The sequence below is a fragment of the Triturus cristatus genome, chromosome 4_1 (genome assembly GCF_964204655.1).
Source record: "Triturus cristatus chromosome 4_1, aTriCri1.1, whole genome shotgun sequence".
In the NCBI taxonomy this organism is placed as follows: domain Eukaryota; kingdom Metazoa; phylum Chordata; class Amphibia; order Caudata; family Salamandridae; genus Triturus; species Triturus cristatus.
The window spans coordinates 1,195,683,517-1,195,707,277 of record NC_140585.1 but is presented as its reverse complement, the minus strand read 5'-3'; the positions used below and the strand labels follow the sequence as shown (position 1 = coordinate 1,195,707,277).

The window sequence follows — 23,761 nt, the reverse complement described above, 5'->3', positions numbered from 1 at the left end:
TGTTGTTGGTTCGCGATGCACAGAGTTAGTGACACCACAGCAGTTGTCTGTAGTGTTCGGTCACCTCTGTAACGATGATCCTTTTTCCCTCCTGACTGCAATGCGTCGTCCTCTTACACCTCTCCTTGTGTGCAATGATATGTACTCTGCCATTGAGAAATCGATGCTCAGTTCCAATTGTGTGACCTACTCGGGCGCAGCGTAGGCCGAGGGCAGTAGTCCGCGTGGGCCCACAGAATCTTGTGGTTGTGATACACTACAAAGACTTGGTGGCACCACATCGAAGGGAGTATAGTGACATCAAATCTTCTATAAATGAAGTTCTCTGCCATAGTGTAATCAAGACTCAGTTCCAAATGTGTGACCTACTAGTCCGCTGTGTATGCCAGTAGAGTACATCAACAAGAAAGGAGTACTGCGGGCCTTGCTCGCGGAGGCCGTGATGGTCGTAGCAGGTTGCCAGGTTCGCGTGCCTGGTGCTTGGAGCTTGCACCGGCACGTGGTGGGCCCTCTTCGACACACACTGGTGTCAGCAGGTGAGCAGTGAGGCCTGGGTGCGCAGGGGTGGGCAAGTCGAGTTCGGGAACCAGCGGCCTGGGGTGCTACAGGCGCACAGGATCGCAGGCCACACCGCTCACGGAGACGGTGTCGGCCTCGTGGCTGGCTGAGGGGCACCGCCCTGGCAGAGACGTTGGGTATTCTGGCAGAGGACCACACCCAGAGCTATGTGCTTTTTATTCACACCCCTATGCTGGCCTGGTGAATGCTGGGCCAGCCCACTCCGCTCACGCTTACGGGGGGGACGTCACGAGCTACATTTCCGCGGGCTTCCCCAGTGGCTGGGGTGACATGGTTGCGTTCACTGTCCACTGTACCCCATACACCAGCGGTGTATGTCAACATGGATATGTGTGTGGTCTGCATACTGCAGTCTGGCCATCACATCCACGCCACACTTGGCAATGGGTACATTCTCTTTCATGGGTCACTTGCCTCCTTCGCACATGCCTGGTTCCCACCTCTCCCCACATTCAGCTGTTGTGTGGCTGATGTGCCATGACATTGATGGCTCATGTACATGGCTGCCCCAGGTTGCCACAGTACGTTGTGCTGTTGTGTCTGGTGGGTGGGCATGTTGTTTGGCATGTTGTATGTGAGTTTGTAACATGTGTATTCCCAGTGTTGTGTGTTGCATGATTGTGGAGTTGAGGTGTGTGTTGTGCTCATTTGGTACTTGCCAACGAGCAGTGCATTTCCTTAGGTGCCATCCTGGTAGCCCTGGTTGCTGATGGACTGTCGGGAGATATCGGAATCATGCACACTGCCTGGGTGGTTATCATCGACGTTGGTGGGGATTTCCCGGGGGACCGCTATTGCCTGCACATTGATGGGATGCGTGTGCTTTCTGTTGCGGTTATTGTGTGGAGTGTTGCCAGGGGGCACCAGTAGAACATGTGTGCAGTCAATTGCACCCACAACGTGCGGGAAGCAAGCTATGGCGTAGATGCCTTGCTTGGTCTCCAGCTGTTCCTGCGCAGTGTGGTGTAAGTATAAGTACTGGGGTACCATGCTGATGATGGCATCCAGGACAGGTTTGAGGTTCTTTAATGGGGCTCCTCCGACTCTGGCAGTTGTTGGTTGGTAGGTACCAGAGGCCAACAGGTGCAGCACGGCCAGCAGCTTTGTCTGAGGTGGGATGTTGGTTGTCCCTTTGAGCCTGTGGTGTGTACTGTCATTTTCTGGTGTTGGGTGTGTGAGGTTGGTGTGTTTTCAGGGGGTCACTGTCTTTGCCTGCGCTGCCTCAGTGTTGGTCCGAGGGGGGGCGGTGGGAGACCAGGGGGGTGGGGTGTGGTCCTGGGGGTGGTGGTGATGGGTGTTGTGGCCCTCTTGGGTGTTCGGGCCGCAAGATCAATGGCTCCATGGCATCTGTTGCCCTTCAGGTGTAGCTCTGGGCTGCGCTCCCTTTTGTGGTGCAGGCTGTCGTCCGACTTTGCACCAGGTCAGAGCAGGTGTTAGTTTCCTGCTGCTAACGTGCCTTATCGCATGTTTTGTGGTCTTTTCGCAGATCAGGCTGGTCGTTGAGAATGTTGCGGCGTGGTGTTGTCGTGGCTTTTGGCACGGGAACGCCTACTCTGCATCTCATTAGCGACAGTTGCCGGGGTCATCTGTGGCGATGTTTTTTGCGGCTGATATCACGGGAAAACTGGTGATATAGGCTGTTATCACCTGCTTGTGAATAGGGCGTTAGTTTTATCACGATTTTGGCTGCGATAAAGTGCCGATAACTCGCTGATGACTCCTTGAGAATATGCCCCAATAATTATGTCATTTCAAAACACCTAAGGGCATGAACCCAACTTGTCATGTGCCCTTGTACAGAAAAATCAGCTCATAGTATACATGAAAATTCTTTCTTTTTGCAGTTTGCACAGATAGTATATCTGAATCTGAATGCTTTTTTATATGTACAAAGTGTTAATATAACTTCATGCTTATTACTTCACCTATTGTATAGTATATTGGAAGAGAGTCAATGTGATACTACAGCACATATCAATATAGTTCAATATATCTTAGATCAGTTTAATAAAAACATGTACATTGCCTATTATGGAGACAAAGTACCCAATCTGCTCACATCTTTGTAAATAACACAGACCACTCACCAATAGGTCCCAATTAAATCATTTTATAATTCCTTGTCTTTGCACACGTTTCCAATGTTTTAAATGTAATACTAAAAAAGAACGTTTCAATATAAATAAATTTACTCAGATACACAATTCATTTTGATCTCCTGGAATCTCCTTTATTACAAGCTTACCTCCAGTGTACTTTATCGAATATGATTATCTTGTAATCCATAGAGCAAGTAGAGTCCTTTGTCAACAGAATAAATCTGTGAATAAATAATATCAATTGACATCAGGTCTTGATAAAGGTAATTCTGTATAAATCTTCTGAATGCCATATACAACATATTTTACTGAACGTTAACTAATAAATTTAACTTATATTCATTCATTATATTTTAATGAGAGCAAACAAAGCAAAGAGGGACCCTGCAATCAAATATACCACCAGTTTCAGGGGAAATATACCAATGTACAAAGAGAACAAACCCTGCCTGGTAACTAATCTATGATGAGAGCATCCCTGTTGTATTGTCAAAACTTAGATAATGAAACCCTATTTTAGAACCCCTCAGTGCTTTGAAGCCAGAAATTCAAGTTTCACAAAAGTCAATTTTATTGAGTATTTTAATTCTAAAAAGTCCCAGATAGTGGGCACACCATAATCAAATCCCAAAAAAAATACCCATGGATATCAAGTACCTGCAAGTCATTCTTATCAACGTGGAACAATCAGACAGAACAGACAACACAATTAACACATTCCAGTTATTGTTGTACAAGTTCATATCACTCAATACAAACAGCTAAGAGGTCCAAAAAGAGGTCCCGCAGCAAATGTGCACGCCCCGCAATACCGAAAAGTAAGTAATCTAACAAAAGGTCCTGCAACAGTTTGTAAAATCAGCCACCATATTTCAAGGTTCAAAGCTCTTTCATTCTCCATAATGCAGACACTCCATATAACAGTGTTCATTATGAAGCTCTGTTTTCCACCAAAGAACAAAAAGATAAAGTAAATCCGAAATTATTTTACCAGCACAACTGAGAGAAAATTTGCCTGAGTTCACACAAAAAAGGTATATGTTCTCGTAAACTATTGGCATGACAACATATTGTTCTCCTACCATTGGTGTTGTTCCCATCCTCTTTAAACAGTAATGATATATTTCAGAACAACATATGGCAAATATCTGTCACAAATCTCAAAGCCAGATATAAGCCTCATATCACAAAGTATTAATTATTAATGGATTTGAGTGCTCTGGTGTACTTGTGCCCTCCCCAGCTCAAAACTTTGGCATGCACATTGAAATAGGTTTTCACTTATCTGGCAGAAAAGGCACATCTAAATTCTGTCTCACTCAAAAAGCAGAAGAGTGAAAGTGGCATAATCACATACAACCCCCAAAAAAGGAATTTCTCATACTTGCATAGGATGTTGTGGTAAATCGTCAGCCTGCTATGAATTCGCCATATTACATTTCTCCAAAGTTTTTGTGCAGTGAACCAGAAATACTTATCTAAAGTTTCTCCCACTACAGTATTTTTTTTAAAAGTCCCCCATCGTTTTACATAACACCACGCTAAGCAATCAGACGTATTTGAAAATGTAACCGACCCCTTCAATACTCCGTCACAAAGCAAAAGAAACATTTCACTAGACATGAATAATAAATTCAACATCTGAATGGCATGCCAATAAAATGGCATATTAAGTTACCCATTATTTGTATAAGGCAAACCAAAGTAATTTCCCCACCATTTTGCTAATCACATTGATTGTTAGACCATCTATGAATCTTTTCATGGGCCCCCAATAGGAGGATATGCGCTATCTTGGAATGGTTCATAGATTGCGTCAACACATCCCCAAGAAATGTGTAGAGAACAGTACACCTTCCAAAAGCATCAAATTACAATAATGAATCGATCAATAGACATAATAATGTCATAGTTTCAAACAATCAATAAATCAATACCCCCAATGTCATAACCTGGCATTCTATAACAAATACTCAATATAATAACTCTTGTGGCACCATTTATTTCAATATAAACTTGGTATCCAGGCCACCAGAGTCTTCATAGTGAAAAAAAACTACAAATAACAATATTGAACCCATAGTAGGTCCAACACATACTCTTGTTACCTAAGCAGTCTATTCTCACAGAATATAATGAAATTCCAGATCTATATAAAGGCCATGTTCCACACCCGTCAATCGACAAATCCATTTTGCCTCACATTATTGTATTAACAGTTCTAGATCCCAACCTCTCCGATTGTTGAACACTACAACAATTTCATGAAAAAGAAACATATTCTTGTCTCTAGTCTTGCAATCATGAGATGCTAATGGATATGTCACTTCCCTATTTCGGCACGCCCTTGTATATTCATGACTCCAAAATCTCAATTTCCTACTGGTACTTACTACATAGATATTTTCACAACCATAAATAATGACATACACCACATACCTTATGCGGCAATTGATAAATGTGTAATTTTGTATTCCTGAACCAATTTGCGTCTAAAACATGCAAGCTTGTTAATTCTCAGTTTACAACCAGGACAATTACTGCATGTATAAAAGCACAGTGGTTGGTTGGGTAACCATGTCATCTTAACATTACTTTGTGGCAGGATATAACTAGGGCTCACAAATTCTTTAATAGAGCGTCCTCTTCTGTAGGCAACCAAGGGTTTCCTTGTTAGAGCAGTTTCCAATACTGGTACAGTAGATAGGAGAGCCCAATGTTTTTTCAGAGAATTCTATATACCTGTTGACAAGCTGTCATGTACATTGTTATAAACGCCAATCAACTCTCTCACTTCTCTTTCTTTTTTACATTAATAAGACTATGTCCTAGGATTTGCGTTCACTCTCTATTTGGTCTCCCTCAAGATATTTGGTTGATACCGAGCCTCCTTGATTCATGTGTTCGATTGTTATGTCCCGGTTGTTATCAAATGTTTTGTCTACACTGTAACTTCTCCAAACACAGAGCATTTCTCCAAAAAGGATTGCCTTTATATCACTAGCCGAGCAAGCACTCATAGCCTGTAATAGGCTGTTACAAGTAGTTGTTTTCCTGAACAAAGTGCTATGCATTTTATTATCCAAAATATAGAGTAACAGATACAAACAATGCATCTGGGTTCTATGGAAAGACATAGTTAAGGTGACATTATAACTATTGTTATTCAAGTAGGTATGATGTGCAGTAATTTGTGCATGTGATTGTGTCCAAATGAAGATAATGTCATTGATATGGTGTTTCAAGAAATGAATATGTTGTAACCGTTCAAAGGCATCCCTGGACTAGGCCCCCCCCCCTCAAACCAAACCATGAATAGGTTGGCATAAGAGAGGGCAAACTTGGAACCCATGGCAGTTGGTTGTAGTTGACAGAACCAATGCCTATCGTACAGAAAGTAGTTGTTTGTCAGTATAAATAGAACTATTTCCAAGGGCATAGTTGTGTGTTCAAAATAGCTGATGTGTCTTATGAACAGATAATAGTCCAGGGCCATAACACCATAGTCTTTTTTATGGAGGTTTACAAACTATCGACATTGAGTGTTACAAAACTCATAATTTCAGGCTCTCAGATCACATCTTCAAATTTACATAATATATGTTGTGTCTTGAATATAAGATGGCAAATTCAAACTAAAGGTTTCAAACGGGTGTATACAAATTCAAACAAATGTTTGGTTGATGATCCTATACCCGAAGTGTTTGCCCCCCACTGTTTTATGGATCTTAGGGAGCATGTATAGGCAATGATATCTTGGACACTCCATCTTAAGGAAGTGAGCCTAACACCATGCCAATGACTTATGCGGATGTTAATATTTACAGAGATCTGTGCTATTGGATTGTAAATTAACTTTTATAGCAACCAATCTGCGAAAGCTGCCATTATACCTTATCATGATAATCTATTTGATTCATAATCAATACATTTCTTCCTTTGTTGGCCTCACTAATCACTATTGAGTTTCTAGCTCTAAGCTTCTAAAGTGCCTGTTATTCATTTTTGGTCAAAGTCTCGTTTCAAGATTTGTATTGAGCTAAAGCTAATTACTTATCTGCTAATTTATAGGGTTCCCGCATGACACATTTATCAAACAGATCTATTACTTGGAATGGGGAAATTTTAGGAGTGAATTTGGGCCCTGGCTTTAAGTTCAAGTTAGATTCCCAATTCATCGAGTCAATCCTCAACATTGTCATTATATCCTGGTTCCAAGGTCATCAGGCCATGTATGTCCTTAACATCAGAAATTGTCACATCTGACACTGGCACACTTTCATTTCCGTTATAGATTTTCCCTTGATTTGTTGCACAAAAAGTTTTTAATTTTAAACTTCTGATGAATTTAAACAGATTAACATGCACATCAGCAAAATTTAACTTATTAGTTTGGTGGAGACTTGGACCTTTGTTAAGCACATTAATTTCATCTTTGTTTAGTTCATAATCAGCTATAGTTATAACTAAATTAATGTCAGTTCTTTTTTCTATAACCTGAACACCAATAATGTTGCCAAATATTTTCTCCTTTTTGTTTTAATTCTTGCTCTTACCCCTCTGGCGGTATCTATTCTTTCTATTTCCTTTTTCCCCCCTATCATGATTTTACATATGTAAAGTTTTGCTTGGGGACCATTCAAAATTGTTCGTCCCTTCTAAAAAAAGAAGATGAACCAACTGGATTGAGTCTATGGTCATCTGATGTACGTGGCGTTGTATCATCAATAGGCAAGACATCTGAGTGATTACCCTCACTGGGCATTCTAACAGATTCTTGATGTTGTGTTTATTTCTGAACTGTAAATGCATTATCGTTTTTTTAGCAATGTAAAGATCCTTCTATTTTTATTGTCACAATCTTCTCCTGCTATTTTTCTCATCTTTTGTTTTTTAACTACAACTTGAAGTTTTTGCACCTCAGTTTTGAGAATAGCATAATTCTTCTCAATGGCTTCCTTTAAATTAATTTATTCTATTTATCTTTCCACCAATTGTATGTCTTGCCTAAATGTGACAGATTTTCTTTCATTGATACTTGCTCTATGGATTAAAAGAAAATAATATTTATAATATACAGAGGAAGTAAGCTGTAAACTCATAATGGAGAAGATTTCAGGAGAGCAACATGAATTGAGTAAAGTTATTTATATTGAAACATTTATTTTAGGTATTACATTTGAAACATTGAAAATGTGTGCAAAAATAAGGAATGAGAATATAATTTGATTGGAACCTATTGCTGAGTGCAGGAAAGTGACCCTTTTTGCATGGTTACCCCTAACTTTTTGCCCGATACCTGACAGCAACTTGATTGAGTGAACCCTGGGTCCCTGCCAATCTGGCTCCCAGGGCCTGTGTTCTTCCCCAAAACTGCACCTTTGTTTCCACAATGGGCACACCTCTGGGCCACATGTGAGTCCCTTGTAAAAGGTACCCCTGATACCAAGGGCATTGTGACCAGAGAGGGCCTCTGAGCGCTGCAGCATTTATTATGTCCCCCTCAGATACCCTCACCTTAACACCCAGACACAGCCATTGCAAGCTGCGTGTTTTGATGCAGGCTTAACTGAAGAGTCGACATGGCACCTATCCCTGGGTGCCATGCCCACCAACATTGCCTGTGACATGGGTAAGTCAAACCTCTAGCAGACCTTGCAGCCCTCAAGGCAGGTTGCACCATACCACTGGTGAGGGCATAGCTGCATGTACAATATGTGCCTACAGTGTCTGTGCTATTCTCAGGCATTGTAAGTGCAGTGAAGCCATTTTGAGTATAGGGGCTGGGAGTTTGTCATTACGAACTCCACAGCTTCATGATGGCTCCACTGAAGGTGGGTGAGGCGAAGTGAGGCAGACATCTCAGTCCCCTCCATCTTGAAGATGAGGGGACTGGATTTGTCCAGCAAAGAAACCACTCCCAGTCTCCGGATTCAGGCGGGTCCACAACACTGTACCACTCTGCACCAGACACCCTCTGCCCGAGTTTGAGTGAAGCACTTATCCTGATACCTCTCCTTGGCGATCCTGACCTGGTCTGCACCGGTGGCTGACCTCTCCAAGACTCCTCCGCGAAGCCTGCAACCTCTGTTCGAAGGGTCCCCCCAGCCGCGACTTGACCCAGCTAATGAAACCCGACACAAAAAGGCACCCCTGCATCCTCCACCCCCCGACTTTGGGGGGCCCAGGTGTCCCCCAGATATCCAACTTACCTATCCCACCATTGATTGCCTTCGTCCAGCCTCCTGGTCCAAGCCTGCAGCATTTTTTCCTTACTGACGCCCTCAATTGGTTTACATTGGGAGCCCGGTGCCTACTTTGCACCCTGCACCCTGCTGCCCGAGTGCAGCTGTAGGTGCCCTTTTGGTGCCTACTTGTGGCCACCTTTGTGCACCTCTGATTCCTGACCCAGAAACTACCTGTGACCGGTGATCTCCCAAGCACCCCCCCTGTTTCCATAGCTCTGCATTGGGCCCAACCTTTCCTTTGACCTCTGCACCCAGCCGCCCCTGTGCTGCTTAGAGTGCAGTCTAGTTACCTGCCTGACCCCTGCCCTGTGTAAGTGCTACCAACCTGAGACTGAACTACAAAACCGAGTACTTACCTGTAAGTCACTAACCTTGTTTTCTTCTATAGGAACACATTGAACTGAAACATTACATTGCATTGCCCATCCTTAATATTGCAATACTCACATTTACAGAAAGCTTTCTTAAAACAGTACTATTTACTGCATTTAAAAAGTCGTATTGCATTCTTCGAAAGTATTGCCAGTCTTGCAAATTGTATATCTTACCTGAACTAAGTGATTCTTGGTTCTAGTAATAAAAATAACAAAATAGCAATTTTTACACAAACAATTGGTCTGGATTTAGTCTCTGAGTGTGTGACATACGTTCCTGCCTGAGTGTGCACATGAATGCTTAACACTATCCTCTAATAAGCCTGACTGCTCAACCACACTACCACTAAATAGAGTAAGGTATTATCTACTTTAGCCTCTGCTATACCTCTGGGGATCCACTGGACTCTGTGTACACTATACCTTACTTTGGTATAGTATATACAGAGCCAGCTTCCTACAATGATTGCTCTGTGTTACTTAAAAAGATGTAAGAAGATTGGGTACTTGGTCTTCATAATAGGCAATGTACATGTTTTAATAAAACTGATATCAGATATTTTGAACTATAGGCTCTCTTCCAAAATACAATACAGCCTGTGAAGTAATTAGCAGGAATTTATATTAACACTTTGTATACAAAACTTTTCAGCTTTAGATATAGTGTTCTGTATAAACTGCAAAACAAAAGGATGTCCATGCATGTTGCCTGCTGTCTTTCCTGTATAGGGGCACGTGACAAGTTGGTGTCATTCCCTTAGGTGTTTTTTCAATTATGTAAATACGGTGTTTGTTTTGTTTTATTTATTAACAACCCTGGATAAATTGTCTCGGGGATATGTGTATCCTGTGTTTCAAAGTGATGTTCCAAGAATGAAATAAAGACATACTTTTTTCATGTATTGCCTTTGTGCTTTTTGGACTACGTGAGCACATTCTACAATACATCTGGACCTGTATTTTTTAATATGAACTATATACCCTTTCTGAAACTTGAATTACAGCAGGGATTATTACATTCTCTGGTGCGTCTCTCTCATTTTTGTAGAAAACGGTAAATTGAATGATCTGGCCAGTTCCAAAAGGTAGATTATGTAGATGTTGAATTTGAGAGAGATTGACCCCTGAAGGATACCACAAAGGAGAGTGAGAGGGGTGAATACAGAATAATGTAGGACAAGTTTGTGTTTTCTTAGCTGATGGAGTCTGGGTGAAATATCTGGTGGTGCACAGTGTCAGATGCTACTGATAAACCCAGACGCAGTAAAGCTCCACCTCCTTCGTGTCCACTGTGAGGGTCATTCACTACGGATGCAAGGGCTGGCTGACTCTGTGCCTCTACCTGCCCAGAACTGGTGGTATGTTGGACACTCTGGGGCACATGCATGAAAGTACAGGTTTGCGAGTCCTTAATAGCGATTTTTTGCGAATCGCTATTAAGGCCTCGCAAACTGCTATTTAGGTAGGTTTCGCATTTTAAAATAGCGATTCCTACGCATTCCTTATTTGCGACTCGCAAATTGCGAGTCGCAAATAAGAAATGGCTTCCCATTCACTTCTATGGGCCAAGAGGTCCATAGGAATGAATGGGAATTGCGTGAGCAATTTGCGAGTACCCAATAGGTACTTGTAAATTGCGCATGCAATTTCAAGGGTGCAAGGGTTCCAAAAGGACACCCTATTGCACCCCTGAAATGTGCATGTGTGCACATGTGGTGCACACACATGCCCTGGGGCATGTATGTGTGCCACATGGCACTTTGAAAAATGCAAAAAAAATGCTTTTTTCGAGGAAATCGCAAATTACCACCAACTTGAAGTTGGTGGTAATTTGCGATTCCTAACAGCAATATCGCAATTTGCAATGTTTATTTGAATAGCATTTAGGGAATTGCACGTTGCGATTCTCTAAATGCATGCGCAAAATAGGGAATCGCAAATTTTGCAACCCCTTACTTTGCGAGTAGGTTTTTGCTTACCTACATTGCACACGCTACATCTGGCCCTCTATGGCATGCGTTCAGTTTCTGTCACCTTATAGTCGAACATGTAGTGAGAAAGGTAACAGCCAATTCAACTTGTCTTGGTATGTGAGGACCAGTGGCTCGCAGTTCCTACTTCTAGGTGACATTTTTAGCTTTCCTGACTTAACCCGTGTTGACCAATCCCTATTTCCAGCCTGTGGTCACCCAGCGTGTTTGGTTCGGTTTTGAGTCATGTGGGAGGGAAAAGGCGGACAGAAACCTTGGAGTGTACCCACCTGTCCATCACTTGGTGCCCACTGTGTCATGGGAAGTCTACCTCAGTACATGCTCAACAACAACAAAGCAGCGAACTCCTCTCTTTACAAGCAGGAGGAGTAACAATGCAATAATTATTAAAAATAAAAAAGATGGTCTGCAGGAATCCTGAATGAGTTCCAGTCACACAAGCAGCATGTTCTCTACCCCTCCCTCCCAGAGTCCCTCCTGACTGCTGCTGTGTGCGGGGATAGCACGCACTGTGCATTGAAAGCAGCAGTGGGGAAGGAAGGGGCACGGGACCTACCCCTCCAAGGCACAAAGGGAGGCACCAGGGCGAGCGACGGCAGGGGATTGGCTGCCCGCTGCCCCCTCCCCGGGTGAGTGGCAGGGCTGTCTGGGTTATGTTAGGTAAAGCAGAATCCTGAGATGACCCTGGTGGAGGGCGAGAGACGGAGGAAGTAGAGGGGGCGCAGGGCGGAGGGCGGATCTTAGGCGTGGGGGAGAGGCTGACAGAGCAGAGGAGCAGGCTGGGAGCCCAGAGCATCCCTGAGAGGAGAGCAGGCTGGAGTAGCGCGAGACACGGTCTGTATTTCCAGGCACCGAGCTTCGCGAAGGCGGCTCCGGCGCTCCACGATCCGTGACCAGTGATACGGCGCAGGCCCATCCACGACCCCGGCACCAGCGCGCTGCCTCCGGACACCGAGAGGCTGACAACTGGGTGACCGTGCGCGGTGGATCCAACCCCTGGGGATGCTGGAACGATCTCGGCCGGAACCGAGCAACAGCAGTGCACGCCTATGCGTCAGGGGCCCACCATAGCCGTGCAGTGGCTAAAGAGAACCAGCCCATCCCATCCGGAACTGGAAGGAGGGTCAGGATCGAGAGAGAAAAACACAAGCACAGACCGTGGGGACAAGCTTCCCAAAACCGAACCCACTGACAGAGCCGGCCTCGGGGCCCCGCGGGTCGGCGGCACCAAGCGGCGAGAGCCTGTGGTAAGAGATGGCGCTCTTTAGAGTCAGAGTGTCTGGGCAGATGAAGGGATCCTGGCGACCCATTCCATGTTTACCCGAGCGGGAGGGGACTGGTTCTAGCGAGAGACCCCAGCGGCCTTATGCATATGTTGGAGGCTGTACTGTAGTAACCTCCATATGACAGCTTACTACCCTCGCATGTCAGTGACTTAGGGCACCTGCAGCAGTGATCTGCAGGGGCGTAGCTTAAAGGAGGGGGGGGCTTATTGGTACGCCCCCAATAAATCAATTCTCTAGTTAATAGTTGTGGAAAGTGTTTTCAGTCGGGTGTGATGAGTATGTCTTGAATTATTACATAAATGCACAGACAAAAACAGACGCACACAGTTTCTCGTCTCTGTTTTAAATGCCTTACTTTTTGTTGTTATTTTAAAAGATATTATGTTTTCAGTACCCCCTAACTATCTGCACACCTCTCCTTTTCACCGCCTCTTAAACTCCCCTTCGGCGCCGCTTCCCGTGTTTGTAGCTTGCTATGCCAGCATGGCTGTCCTGAAGCTCACACCTCCCTAATCTTTCCGACCAAGCTACGCCCCTGGTGATCTGTCTGTTGCCGACACGATACAGTTGTGGTCCCTTTAAGAGAACGGTTAATGCACTTAGCACAGTCACTTACATAATCGGTCCGCCCTGGGGTAGTCCAGAACATCGGGAGACGCGAGCTCCGCATCTGCCTCATAACATTACATAACACTCGCCGCCGAGAGCCATCTGTGAACAACACCGAGGGCAGAGGAAGCTGGAGTCACGGTGAGATAGCCGGGTGGGATATGGTGCCTGCTGCGCAGTGCTGTCATTGCAAACCATTCAGAGGTGGTGCAGATGGTGTCGGCACACAGATCGTTCTGTAGACTTCACTGTGTACAACCCCAGACGTACCCATCTAACGAACGATGCCGATAGCTCCTTGGTGGTTCTTTCAGTTGTCTCCATATTGTTGCTGCCGGTATATTCCAGTGATTTATTTCGGCTCCTGCCGGAGCCCCCTCAACCTCTGGTGGTTCCTGAAGGTGTCCCCTGCGGATCCTGTTGGTGCCCTTCCCTTTATGGTTCCCGACTTCCTGTATGTGCCCCAGTGATCCCTCGAGGTACTTCCCCGTAGTGCCTTTTGGTTGCTCCTCGCGGTTCCTGCAAGTGACTCCCCGTGCCCCCTCTCCAGGTGACTGCTTATGATTCCTTCAGGCGTCCTCGCGAGTTCCTGCAGCTGCCCTAACTCCGTAGTTCCTGCCGGTCCCTCCGCACCCCCCTCCCCCCACGGTTTCTTCAGCTGCCCCCATGCCCTGTTCCTGAAGAAGCCCCTGAGATGCCTAGTGTTCCTGGGTACCTCCGTTTACCTCTTGCAGCCGTCTCCCCGTGTCTCCTGCATGTGTCTCCCTGCGATTCCTGAAAGAGACCCTTAGATGTACCCCCTTAGGTGTTTCCATGTGTCTCCTGCAACAGCGTCACCTCGTGCAGGAGCCCCTTCTGGGTCTCCCCTGTAGATCTCTCCCCCGGGTCGGTCTGCAGTGGTTTCTTTGGCGCCCTGGGATGCGGGGAAAGCCAAGGGGTCGGTGCAGGCGCTGCTGCCTTCCCACTTTGCCCCCCCTCCCTATGGATGACTGCATAGTAATGAAGTCCCGCAGGTGCAAAGGGTTATGTAGGTTTGTTTGTTATAAACAAAAGTGCCCCCCAACCTTTCCTTCCGGAATTGCTTGGACCCCACTGCCCAGCTGCCGTGTCTGCCAGATCAAATTGGGGAGTCAAAGGGTGTGGGAGGGAGTTTAGCACCCCATGGCACAGCAGTGCCACCGCGAGTTATTTAAGGGTCCTCCAGGCAAAGGGTGCGATGGAAATTAGACAGTTTTGCTGGTAGATAGTAGACCACCTTGCTGCTGGCACTTGCATGTTTAGGAAACCTGTGAGGCTACCATTTTATGTTTGGCCCTGGCCCCTGAGCCTTGTTTACATTTTCTCTTGTCTCAAGTTGTACTCAACATAATATACTTACATACAGGGGCTGCCGGAGAGCGTTCTTCACATCGGTCTGTTCAACTCTGGGTCTCCTTTTCCTTCGCCCACCTCACCATCTAGCAAGAGGTAACGGGTCAACCCTCTTGATCTATTGGCTTTGCCAATGCTTGTTTTAACACATGCCCGGCACATTGAGATACACGCTCACCTTTTGACAATCCCACTTCCATCAAAGCTCAACTACTCTTTGCGTGTGCTCACCCACCTAAGACAGACCGAGTACAGCGGCCCTGGAGCCCCCAGACATGCGCAGTCCCTCTTGCACACCTTCGGCCGCACCTTGCAAGGTCTCCGCCGGGCTGGGTGCGCTTCAAACCACGCGGTGCACAACCCTTCACACACACTGTTTTACTTCCTCAACCACAACTTTCACGCCTTAGGCCAGGCCCAACGCTGTTCTTCCTCCCTCCACCTTCAGTCACACTGGACACCCCCGGTTCAGCCGGACGGACCCTGCAAGGCCTCGTCACTTCGGTAACAGTCTCTGCACCGTGCACCCTCGGTCAAGCCCTGCAGACCCCCTCTCATGGTCAGTCACCACTGCATCACAGAAGCCTCATTGGCCTCACTCTACATGCCATCGGTTACACCGCGTGGTCAGTCACACTTCTTGCCCTCTACCATGCCCTGTCTGCCCTCCATGCAAGACACCGTGGGATTGCATTGAACCACCCTCAGCCGAACAATGCTCGCTGACGGCCAGGCGACGCACAACCCATGACCTCAACTACGTTGTACAGCGTCACTCTCTCTAAGGCGCGTGCCTTCAGCTACGCACTCCCCGGCCCCCGTACATCCTCAGGTGCCTGTGCACACCCGGTGGCGCCTTTCGCGTTCTTTGTCCCCGCTCTCGGCCCCAGCCTTACTATTGGCAGAGATTTTGAGCCAGATCTGGTGTGCACTCCAAGAAGTGACACTATGGCTTGTAAGCACCTTCTCAGACTCACTGGCTTGTGTGCAGGCTGTAACCTCAAGGCGCTGGATTCAGTCAGGCAGCTTTCCGAATGGGACTCCAAGTTCAGAGTCTCTCAAACGAGCCTGGTGGCCCTACCTGCCTCAGTAGGGGCTGTAGTTACCCACATTTGACTTCTCACCTTTTTGAGGTACCCCAAAACCATACATGGTGTAGCATACTGTTCATGTAGACAAGCACTTCAGCGCCCCACATAGGGATAGTAAGCCTACATAAATGTTGCAATACAATTAACCAAGGAATCTTCGGTACAACCCCTGCTGAGGCTGTAGGCCCAATATGGCACGTGGAGTATGTTCAAGTTACTATTAGGAGCCAGCCATTGGTATGGGCAGTGGACCAGAATTCAACACGTTTTTTGGGGATGCACTGGGTGGGTTCCTTACAGAAATGAGGTTCTGTTTTTCCAGGACCCCTCAGTGCAACTCTTTCTCTTGCATGATGAAAATGTCCTTCTCGAGGCGTTCTGCAGAGGGGTGTTGCGAGGATGGGTGGGGGCAATTCAGTCTAATGCCTCCTGATAATTAACTAGCTGTGAGTTACAGTGGCCCGCATCCCATCTGCACAGAGCCACCACCATTTTGTGTTACGCCATTGTCACCTTGTGTGTCTCCCCCCCCTCCCCCGAGTGCTCTGTGTTCTCTCTCACTGACCTTTGTCCCCACCTCTTCCTCTCGCGGTCTTGCCCGAACCTCTCTTCCCTTACAGATCGCTGGTTGAGCCCCTGTTGTCCACCTACGAGCCCCGCGTGTAACCTCTGCCCCTCAGTTGTCTGCATGCTCGATTTCCCTCACCACTCCCTGCGTTCGTTTCTCCCCTCGCAGATATCTTCTTCTACGCCAGCACCCCCAGCACCCCACCAACAAGGCCGCTCTGTGCACGTCCCTTTGTATTCTCCTCGCTCCTGAGCTGATCTGTGCCGCAGGTGGACCCCGTGTTGTCTCCGGCTTTGCAACTGATGCAGACGCGAGGAGTTTGCCACGAAGAGGGGCCGAGGAAAGAATGGGCAAATAGGCTCCGATTTGCGTTTGCTTAAATATTTTTGTACCTCTACGTAAGAGTCCAGTGGCATAGTGTCCCCCCCAAGCCCTCATATGGTGTTTAAGCCAGGGCTGCTAGTGGGCCGCATGGGCCATTGAACTGGACCCTACTAAACCCTAATTACTTGTTCATGGGCCTCTTATGTGTGTCTGTAGACAAAATGCTCACGAATAACACTGTCGAGGAACACCATGACAGAGGGTGTGGATGCTGTCATGCACAGCAAAGAAAACAGAAAAATAAATTATGGAAATCGGAAAAATACATAGAGAGGGGACGCAGAAAAAGTGAGCATGAGATAGAAAGGTAAGAAAAAACAAAGATAGGAGACACACGATGGGGAGATAGAAAGAATGAAGTAAGGAAGGGTGGAAAGAAAGAAGAACGTTTGAAAGGAAATAAGGAAGAAAATGTGAAAGGTAGGACAGAAGGGGGAAAGAAAAGATGGACGGGTGGAAGGATGGATGGACGAGTAATAGGGCTAGGTGGGTAGAAGGATGACGAGTGGACAGATGGGGAGAAGTGAAAGGATGGATGGATAGAGACATGGATATATTGATAGGTAAATGGATAAAAGGGTGGATGTGTAAGTGAAAGGGTGAAAGGATGGATGGACGGATGAATAGAAGAACAGATAGAAGGGAGAAAAATAGTTAAACATGTAGGGTGAAAAGTAGCACAGAACTATCCTAAAAGAGAGTCGAGCTTTCTCCAGGTGATCATAGGTATGATTTAAGTGGGAGATAGTTTCCTTGTGCGATACCGTGATCCGAGTGTTTTCTTTGCAGTCCTGGGTGCGTGTGCGCATGTATATTTATTTTAGTTCGTTAGATGGCGCGGTCCTCGCCGCAAGTGCAACTGAATACTCTCCACCCACCCCTCGCCCTGTCTGTCCCACCCATGAGGCCGAAGTACCAAGTCGAGCTGCAGTATAGGTTTGAGGTGAGGTGCACAGACACCGCTCTCTATATGTGAGTAGCGGGGTGTTCCTGCTACTGTCCAGCATGATTGAGGTTCATTGGCAGAGCTGGAGAAGGGGGCGGCTAAGCTATACATCTCATGCTCCAGATAAATGTATTAATATTTCAGCGGACTCCTGTTCTCTCGGGGCGTGGCCCACCAGAGGAAGGTCCTTTTAGTGAGGCCTTGCAGGGGTGGGGGTGGCGGGGGTGTAGAAGGACAGGTGGTGGAAAAAAACAGCAGTGGCCACTCCTCCTCCGGGGCAGAGTCTGGCACTGCGTGGAGCTCTGTGCCTCGCAAGAATCTGCTGTTGTCGATTTCCTAGAAAGCCGCCAGTTCCTGGAACCAGTAATAACAGTGTGCGCCACCCACAGGCCCTCCTCACCGCTCTCTCCCCCTCCAGGCGCTCGCTCCCTTTCCTCACTGTTCTCTTCCACCTCCCACCTCTCCCCCCTCCTTTTATGTACTCTCCCCCGCCTGCATTCCTTTCCGTGTGTTTGCTCAGAAGAGTTATACAAAAGAACTAGGTACAGACACAGCTGAATCTAGAAATGCACAGCCCATACCCGCGTGCCCCTCCCTGGCGCGAGTACAGGGCCAGCCAACCTGTCATGAACCATACAGACACGGGCAATGCAGATACCAGCCAGCCTGTCCGTTCCATGTTCATGCCATAGAGCTGAGCCAGCTTGCCCCCTCCCAAGATATGACCATAGAGACACAGGGAATCTAGAGCTCATCCAGCCCCTCCCTCCCAGGTTTGACCCATACAAACACAGGGACAAAGAACCAAACGCTCTGCCACCCCCACCCCAGACATGAACCATAAAGAAACAAGGAATCCACACCCCAACCAACTTGTCCTTCTCAGGCATAAGCTTTTAGAGACCCAGAAAATCCAGGGCCAACTGACCTATCCATACAAAGCAAGGGTCATACAAACACAGGGAGTCCAGGCCCAGCCGGCGTGTCCCTCCCACCCCCAACTCCATGCACCATCCATACAGTCACAAGGATTCCATCACCCAACCAAGCTGTACCTACCAGTCATGAGCAGCAGGCAACCAGCGCACAACCAGCCTGGACCTCCCAGGCGTGAAATATAAAGACAGAGAACCCACAGCCCACCCAGCCATCCCTCACAAGAAAAGTTATTATGTAGACACAGACCGTCGAGGGCCCAGCCAGTCTGCCCCTCCAAGGCACCTACCACACAAACACAGGCAGCCCAGGGCCCAGCCTGCTTGTCCTTAACAGGTCTACTACCATACAGATACAAGGAAGCCAATGGTGTAAACATGCCTGTCTGTCCCTCCTAGTTATTTTACCAGACAGATAACAGTAAACAAGGGTAGGGGCGTGAGGCCCTCAGTGGTGAAGGGACTATTTTATGGAATAACCAGTCCACGTGTGGTCAAGTTGTCTAAGGGTGGAATTGTTGCACGTGGTTGTAAAGTGCACGGCTTGGATGTAGGTCTGAGCCCCCGGGTAGTAATGCCACAGAAAGCTATGTGCTATGGATAGAACTGCTGCTGCTCACCCGATTGTAGACTGATTGTTGTGTCCTCCTCTTTTCAGCTGCTGGAGCCGCAAGGGTGACTCTGGATTGGATGAACAGCTCGGAGCACTTTGACAATATGAACACTCCACCTGGAGACTCCTTCCAGGAGATGTTGGAGATGCAGGAAGACACCGCACCACCCCTGCCGGTGGCTCAGTCAGTCGAGCTGTGCTCCCCAGCAGGGGCCTTTGCCGATGAGGCTGTGTCCCTGATGACCACCAACAGCATGCTGGCACACTCCCTCCTCAGCCGTGGGTCTGCCAAGCGCAAGGAGGCTGCCATCTTACGCCGCAAGCGGGAGTTCACACCCGACGAGAAGAAGGATGATGGCTACTGGGACAAGCGCAAGAAGAACAACGAGGCCGCCAAGCGCTCCCGTGAAAAGCGGAGGGTCAATGATGTAGTGCTGGAGAACCGGGTCATTGCCCTGCTAGAGGAGAATGCCCGGCTGAAGGCAGAGCTCCTGGCTCTCAAGTTCCGCTTTGGCCTGGTAAAGGATCCAGTGGAACAGCCATCCACTGCCCCACGCTTTGCCGGTTCTGTGCCATCTGGGTACCACCAGAGGATGGACACAAGCTTTGCAGGACCTGTCTGTGAAACACGTGAGATGCCCCTGAGCCGGCCAAGCTTTGGACGCTTGGCTCCACCTCAGGACCCACCAGGCTACTCTGAGGACTCTGGCTTTTCTACGCCTGGGAGCTCTAGCATTGGAAGCCCTGTTTTTTTTGATGAGCGGACCAACGAGCAGGAGAAGTTTTCGCCACGCCAAGAGGAGACGCCCTGTTATGATGGCTCCCTCTGCCAGGGAATGGACCCTGACCGGGATACTGATCGGGTATCCCCCGTTGATACAGGACGTTGCCCCCGATATGAGGTCCCTGAAACTGTGAAATGCCTGCCTCATAAGCTCCGATTCAAGATGTGCACTGGTGCTGAGGAGGTGGAGCTCGAGTCACGGCCCCCCAGGGACAATGTTGTTGTCATGGCCTCTCCCCAACAAATGGACAGCGCTGCCCAAAAGGCACCATTTCCTCCTGGTCTCCAAGGAGAACCCTCATCTCAACCCAACACCTCAAGAGGGGTCTCTCTGACTTGGCGTCCACAGGTAGCACTGGGTAGCCATGATGACCAACGAGGACCGCCCCCATATGTCTGTGCTGAGGAGGTTCCCAAGTTTGCCAGCCATATTAACCCAGCCTATCCATGTGGTGTCCCCAGTTCAATGCCCCCTCACCCGGACTCATCTGGCTACCATGAGTCGGAAAACTCAGTTCTCAAAAACCAGCTTGCCTCTCTCTCTGCTGAAGTTGCGCAGCTGAAGAAGCTGTTCTCTGAGCAGATCCTGATTAAAATGAACTAAGTGTCACCCACCTACCAAGACTGTGCCATGAATGGTGGAGTTGCCTCCGGGGTCTTTCGATCCCAATCTCCGACTCACCCTCAAGTTTTCCAAATCTCACCCACGTGTCTGCATTGAGCAGCAGCCCTGGCATTGAGGCACTTAGACGGACCTTTGAAAGGCTGGACCAGAAAGGGGGGAATGTGAATGGGGACTGGGGGGCTCTGGTGGGACCAATAATTTTCTGCCAAAATAATCAATCAGGGTTTGTAAAGCGCACTACTCACCCGTTAGGTTCTCAAGGTGCTGGGAGGCGGGGTGGGGCGGTTATGCAGCTCTGTTGGGGTAATTCGACAAGCCCGGTCTCGAGGTCTTTGCTGAATTGGTGTAGTGTTGGGCTTCGCCGGAGGTGAAGGGGGATCTTGTTCCATGTTTTGGCTGCAAGGTAGGAGAAGGACCTTCCACCCGCTATGAATCAATCCAAAATAATGGAGTCTTCCATCCAGGCTAATCCATTGTCACCCACTTTACTGCCCATGCTGCACCTGCTGGTGTTGAAGAAGCTCTGAAGATGGCAGATCAGGGTGCAGGCAGCCTCCCGCTATTTCAATGCTTTCTGAACTAAAGAGGTTCTCTGTTGTTGGTTGATAATCTCCCACATTCTGATTTTGGCTGAAAAGTAGTCGAATTGACATCTTTTTAATCAAACCTCCCTGTAAACCACGATCACCCCAAATACTTGACCTCCAGGACATAATTAACAGCACTCCTTCAAGTGGTTGACAATATTCAGAACAAGAAATATATTATGGTTGAATTTTCATGATCCTCCATGTTGGTAGATCTGCTGCCTGCCATCCAGTTTTCTGAAAAAAATTAGATGAAAAACAGCCGTACTTTGGGTTTTCACCTTTTAAAATCCTCTTTTTTATATACCTTTTATACACATCCTGGGGCAGAGCAGTTTGAGGAAAACAGAAGCATTGTCGCAAGAAAGTTAATTGTTCGTTTTGTTGTGTTGGTGGAGATTTGTCAGTGCAAACCGAATATTAGAACACGCGCTTGAAAGCTGTGGGACGTTGTGAAAGAACCGAAGTTACTTCTTCAAAGCGATCTGATGTCAGCAGCCAGTGTTGAGTAGATCACAACCATGTTATGAAAATCAAAGGATAAAAAAATCAGGTGTACAAACCATGAGTGAGTCTAATTCAAAACATAAAGTACTAATGATTTAACGCTTTAGGTTTTTTTTAGTATGTTCTCCGATTAACAAGTGAACATTCCCAAGAAAAAATTAGGATATATGTTGTCCCCTCCACCTGAAAAAAATCAGTAAGCTCCTTCATTTTGAAGCAAGGCATGGAGCTCTTAAACTATAAAATCAAGGTGTCTGAGCCATTTCGTTATTGGCCAATGAGAACTCTTTGGACATAAAGACTCTTATTTACCTCTTCTGAAAGCAATGTTGCTGAAAGTGTGCAAAAGTGTGACATCACTTCCCGTGTTCAGGAGTTGTGAGAAAAGAGGAAGTGATCTCACCTCAAAGACACTAGTATATAAATGCCACTTGCTGTCCACACGGAGTCCACTTGGATGCGTTTGGTTCCTCGAGTTAGAAATGGATATCGGTGCACATGTATAAGTGCTGCTGATGGCACTTTTTTTGCTGAAGCTTATGAAACGGGTGATGCTTGGGCTTAGCAAGAATGTTATAAGTTTAGCCACTTGATACGCAAAGTGAGCAAGCTGCATGCATACAAGTGCCATCAACATCATTTATCAGCTGTGGGTTTCTTGGCAGGACCATAATACACTTAGTTCTTGTGACAGGAAGTGATGTCACTGCATAAGCAAACAGCAGCAAATGTCGGGGCATATTTACTATTTTTTCACGTAGCGCACTGCAGCAGCTGCAAATGTGCTACATGAAAAGTAGAGAGGAGGAGAGGGCCCTATTTACTAAAATATGGCACTCTCCTCCCCTCTCGCTAGCGCTGGCGCTGAAATCAGCTGCCGTGCGCCACGGAGACACCCTTGCGCCATGCTGCAAGGATGTCTCTGTGAGTCTAGTATAGGTTTTGTACTGGAAGGAACCCTTCCAGTTCAAAATACTATGCACAGACTCACTTTAACCTATTTCCCACTTTATGTGTGTGCAGAAAGTACAGCACACATGCAAAGTCGGAAAAGGAAGGAGAAATGAAAGCATTTCTCCCTCCTTGCGCCTGCCCAATCTACTTTATTTAGTAAATTGAGTTTAGCGTGAGAAACCTTGGGTGGTTGCATGGGAACGCCCATGCACCACCATTGGTACGCCCCCAAGGCCCAAAGTAATGCAAACCAGCGTGCTGGAAAGTAAATTGGGAAAAAAGATTTTGCGCTGATTTGCGACACTTTTGTGTCACTTTTTGTGATGCAAACAGTGCAAAATCTTAGTAAATCTCCTCGTCATGGTATGTTTAGGTTGCCTGCAGTGGCTGACAGTGAACATCATACATTTGGCCACTTTCAGGCAGGAAGCGATATTGCCGCATGTAAGCAAGCAGTGCTAGCATCACTTCCTGTCAGAAGATTTTATATAAAGCTGGACTCTCCCTTTGTCATAGGGTAACAGACCTTGATGAGGTTTATGTATATGCCGTTCTGCAGGAAAACCTTTTTACCATGAGGATATTCTTCCCAGATGAAGGATGTTGTAGCCATGACTTGTGTTACACGCCTGTAATTCAAGCTCATCTCAGCGAATTAATACACTGTGTGTACGGTTTCTGTATGTGAGTGTACGTATATACATGTATATTTATAAGATTTTGTGGTTGTTTTTAAAACGTACAGTTTTCACCCATTTGTAAATAAAACGGATATTCTTTTTGACTTTTTGTTGTGCTGTGACTCATTTTTCTTGGTACATCAGTGATATAAGGTGTGTGGTGATCATCCACTTCCTTAGAACAGTGGTCTTCAAACTTTTGCATCCCCCCCCCCCTCCCTGTATAAACAAAAAAATCTTCGGGCTCCCCTCTGAATTTTTCACAAATATTCTTTTGAATTGGCAATGTCTAAATATGTCAAGACTTATTTAAACATTGCTGTTAAGTTGTGATACCCTTTTAAAAATGCAATTAAATATATGATTGCAGAACATACTATTTTGGTCAGCCAGGCCTAAGGTGTAAAAGTATCCATAGTGTGATTATCAGACATGGGGGTGGGGGTTTTGAAGAATATTTGGAGTCCCTTCCCTTGTGACACATACTCCCAGCTGGGATATAAATGGCAAAACATGTTAGTGATGGCTCA

At 46.8% G+C, this 23,761-nt stretch overlaps 1 protein-coding gene across 2 annotated transcripts; it reads left to right on the top strand.

Moving 5' to 3' along the window:
- The first annotated feature begins 11,956 nt into the window (after positions 1-11,956).
- LOC146856367 (uncharacterized) lies at positions 11,957-23,335 on the top strand. Of its 2 annotated transcripts, none has more exons than XM_085654481.1 (2): positions 11,957-12,538; positions 19,140-23,335. In XM_085654481.1, the coding sequence occupies exon 2, from the start codon at positions 19,172-19,174 to the stop codon at positions 20,480-20,482; it is 1,311 nt and encodes a 436-aa protein (XP_085510607.1). In that variant the 5' UTR covers positions 11,957-12,538; positions 19,140-19,171; the 3' UTR covers positions 20,483-23,335. The 2 variants fall into 2 exon arrangements, with proteins under 2 accessions (XP_085510607.1, XP_085510608.1); XM_085654482.1 differs by lacking the exon at positions 11,957-12,538 and adding an exon at positions 13,160-13,327.
- Positions 23,336-23,761: the final 426 nt, after the last annotated feature.

Coding starts and splice junctions, on each gene's coding strand:
- LOC146856367 (XM_085654481.1), top strand. CDS start 19,172: ATGAACAGCTCGGAGCACTTTGACAATATGAACACTCCACCTGGAGAC.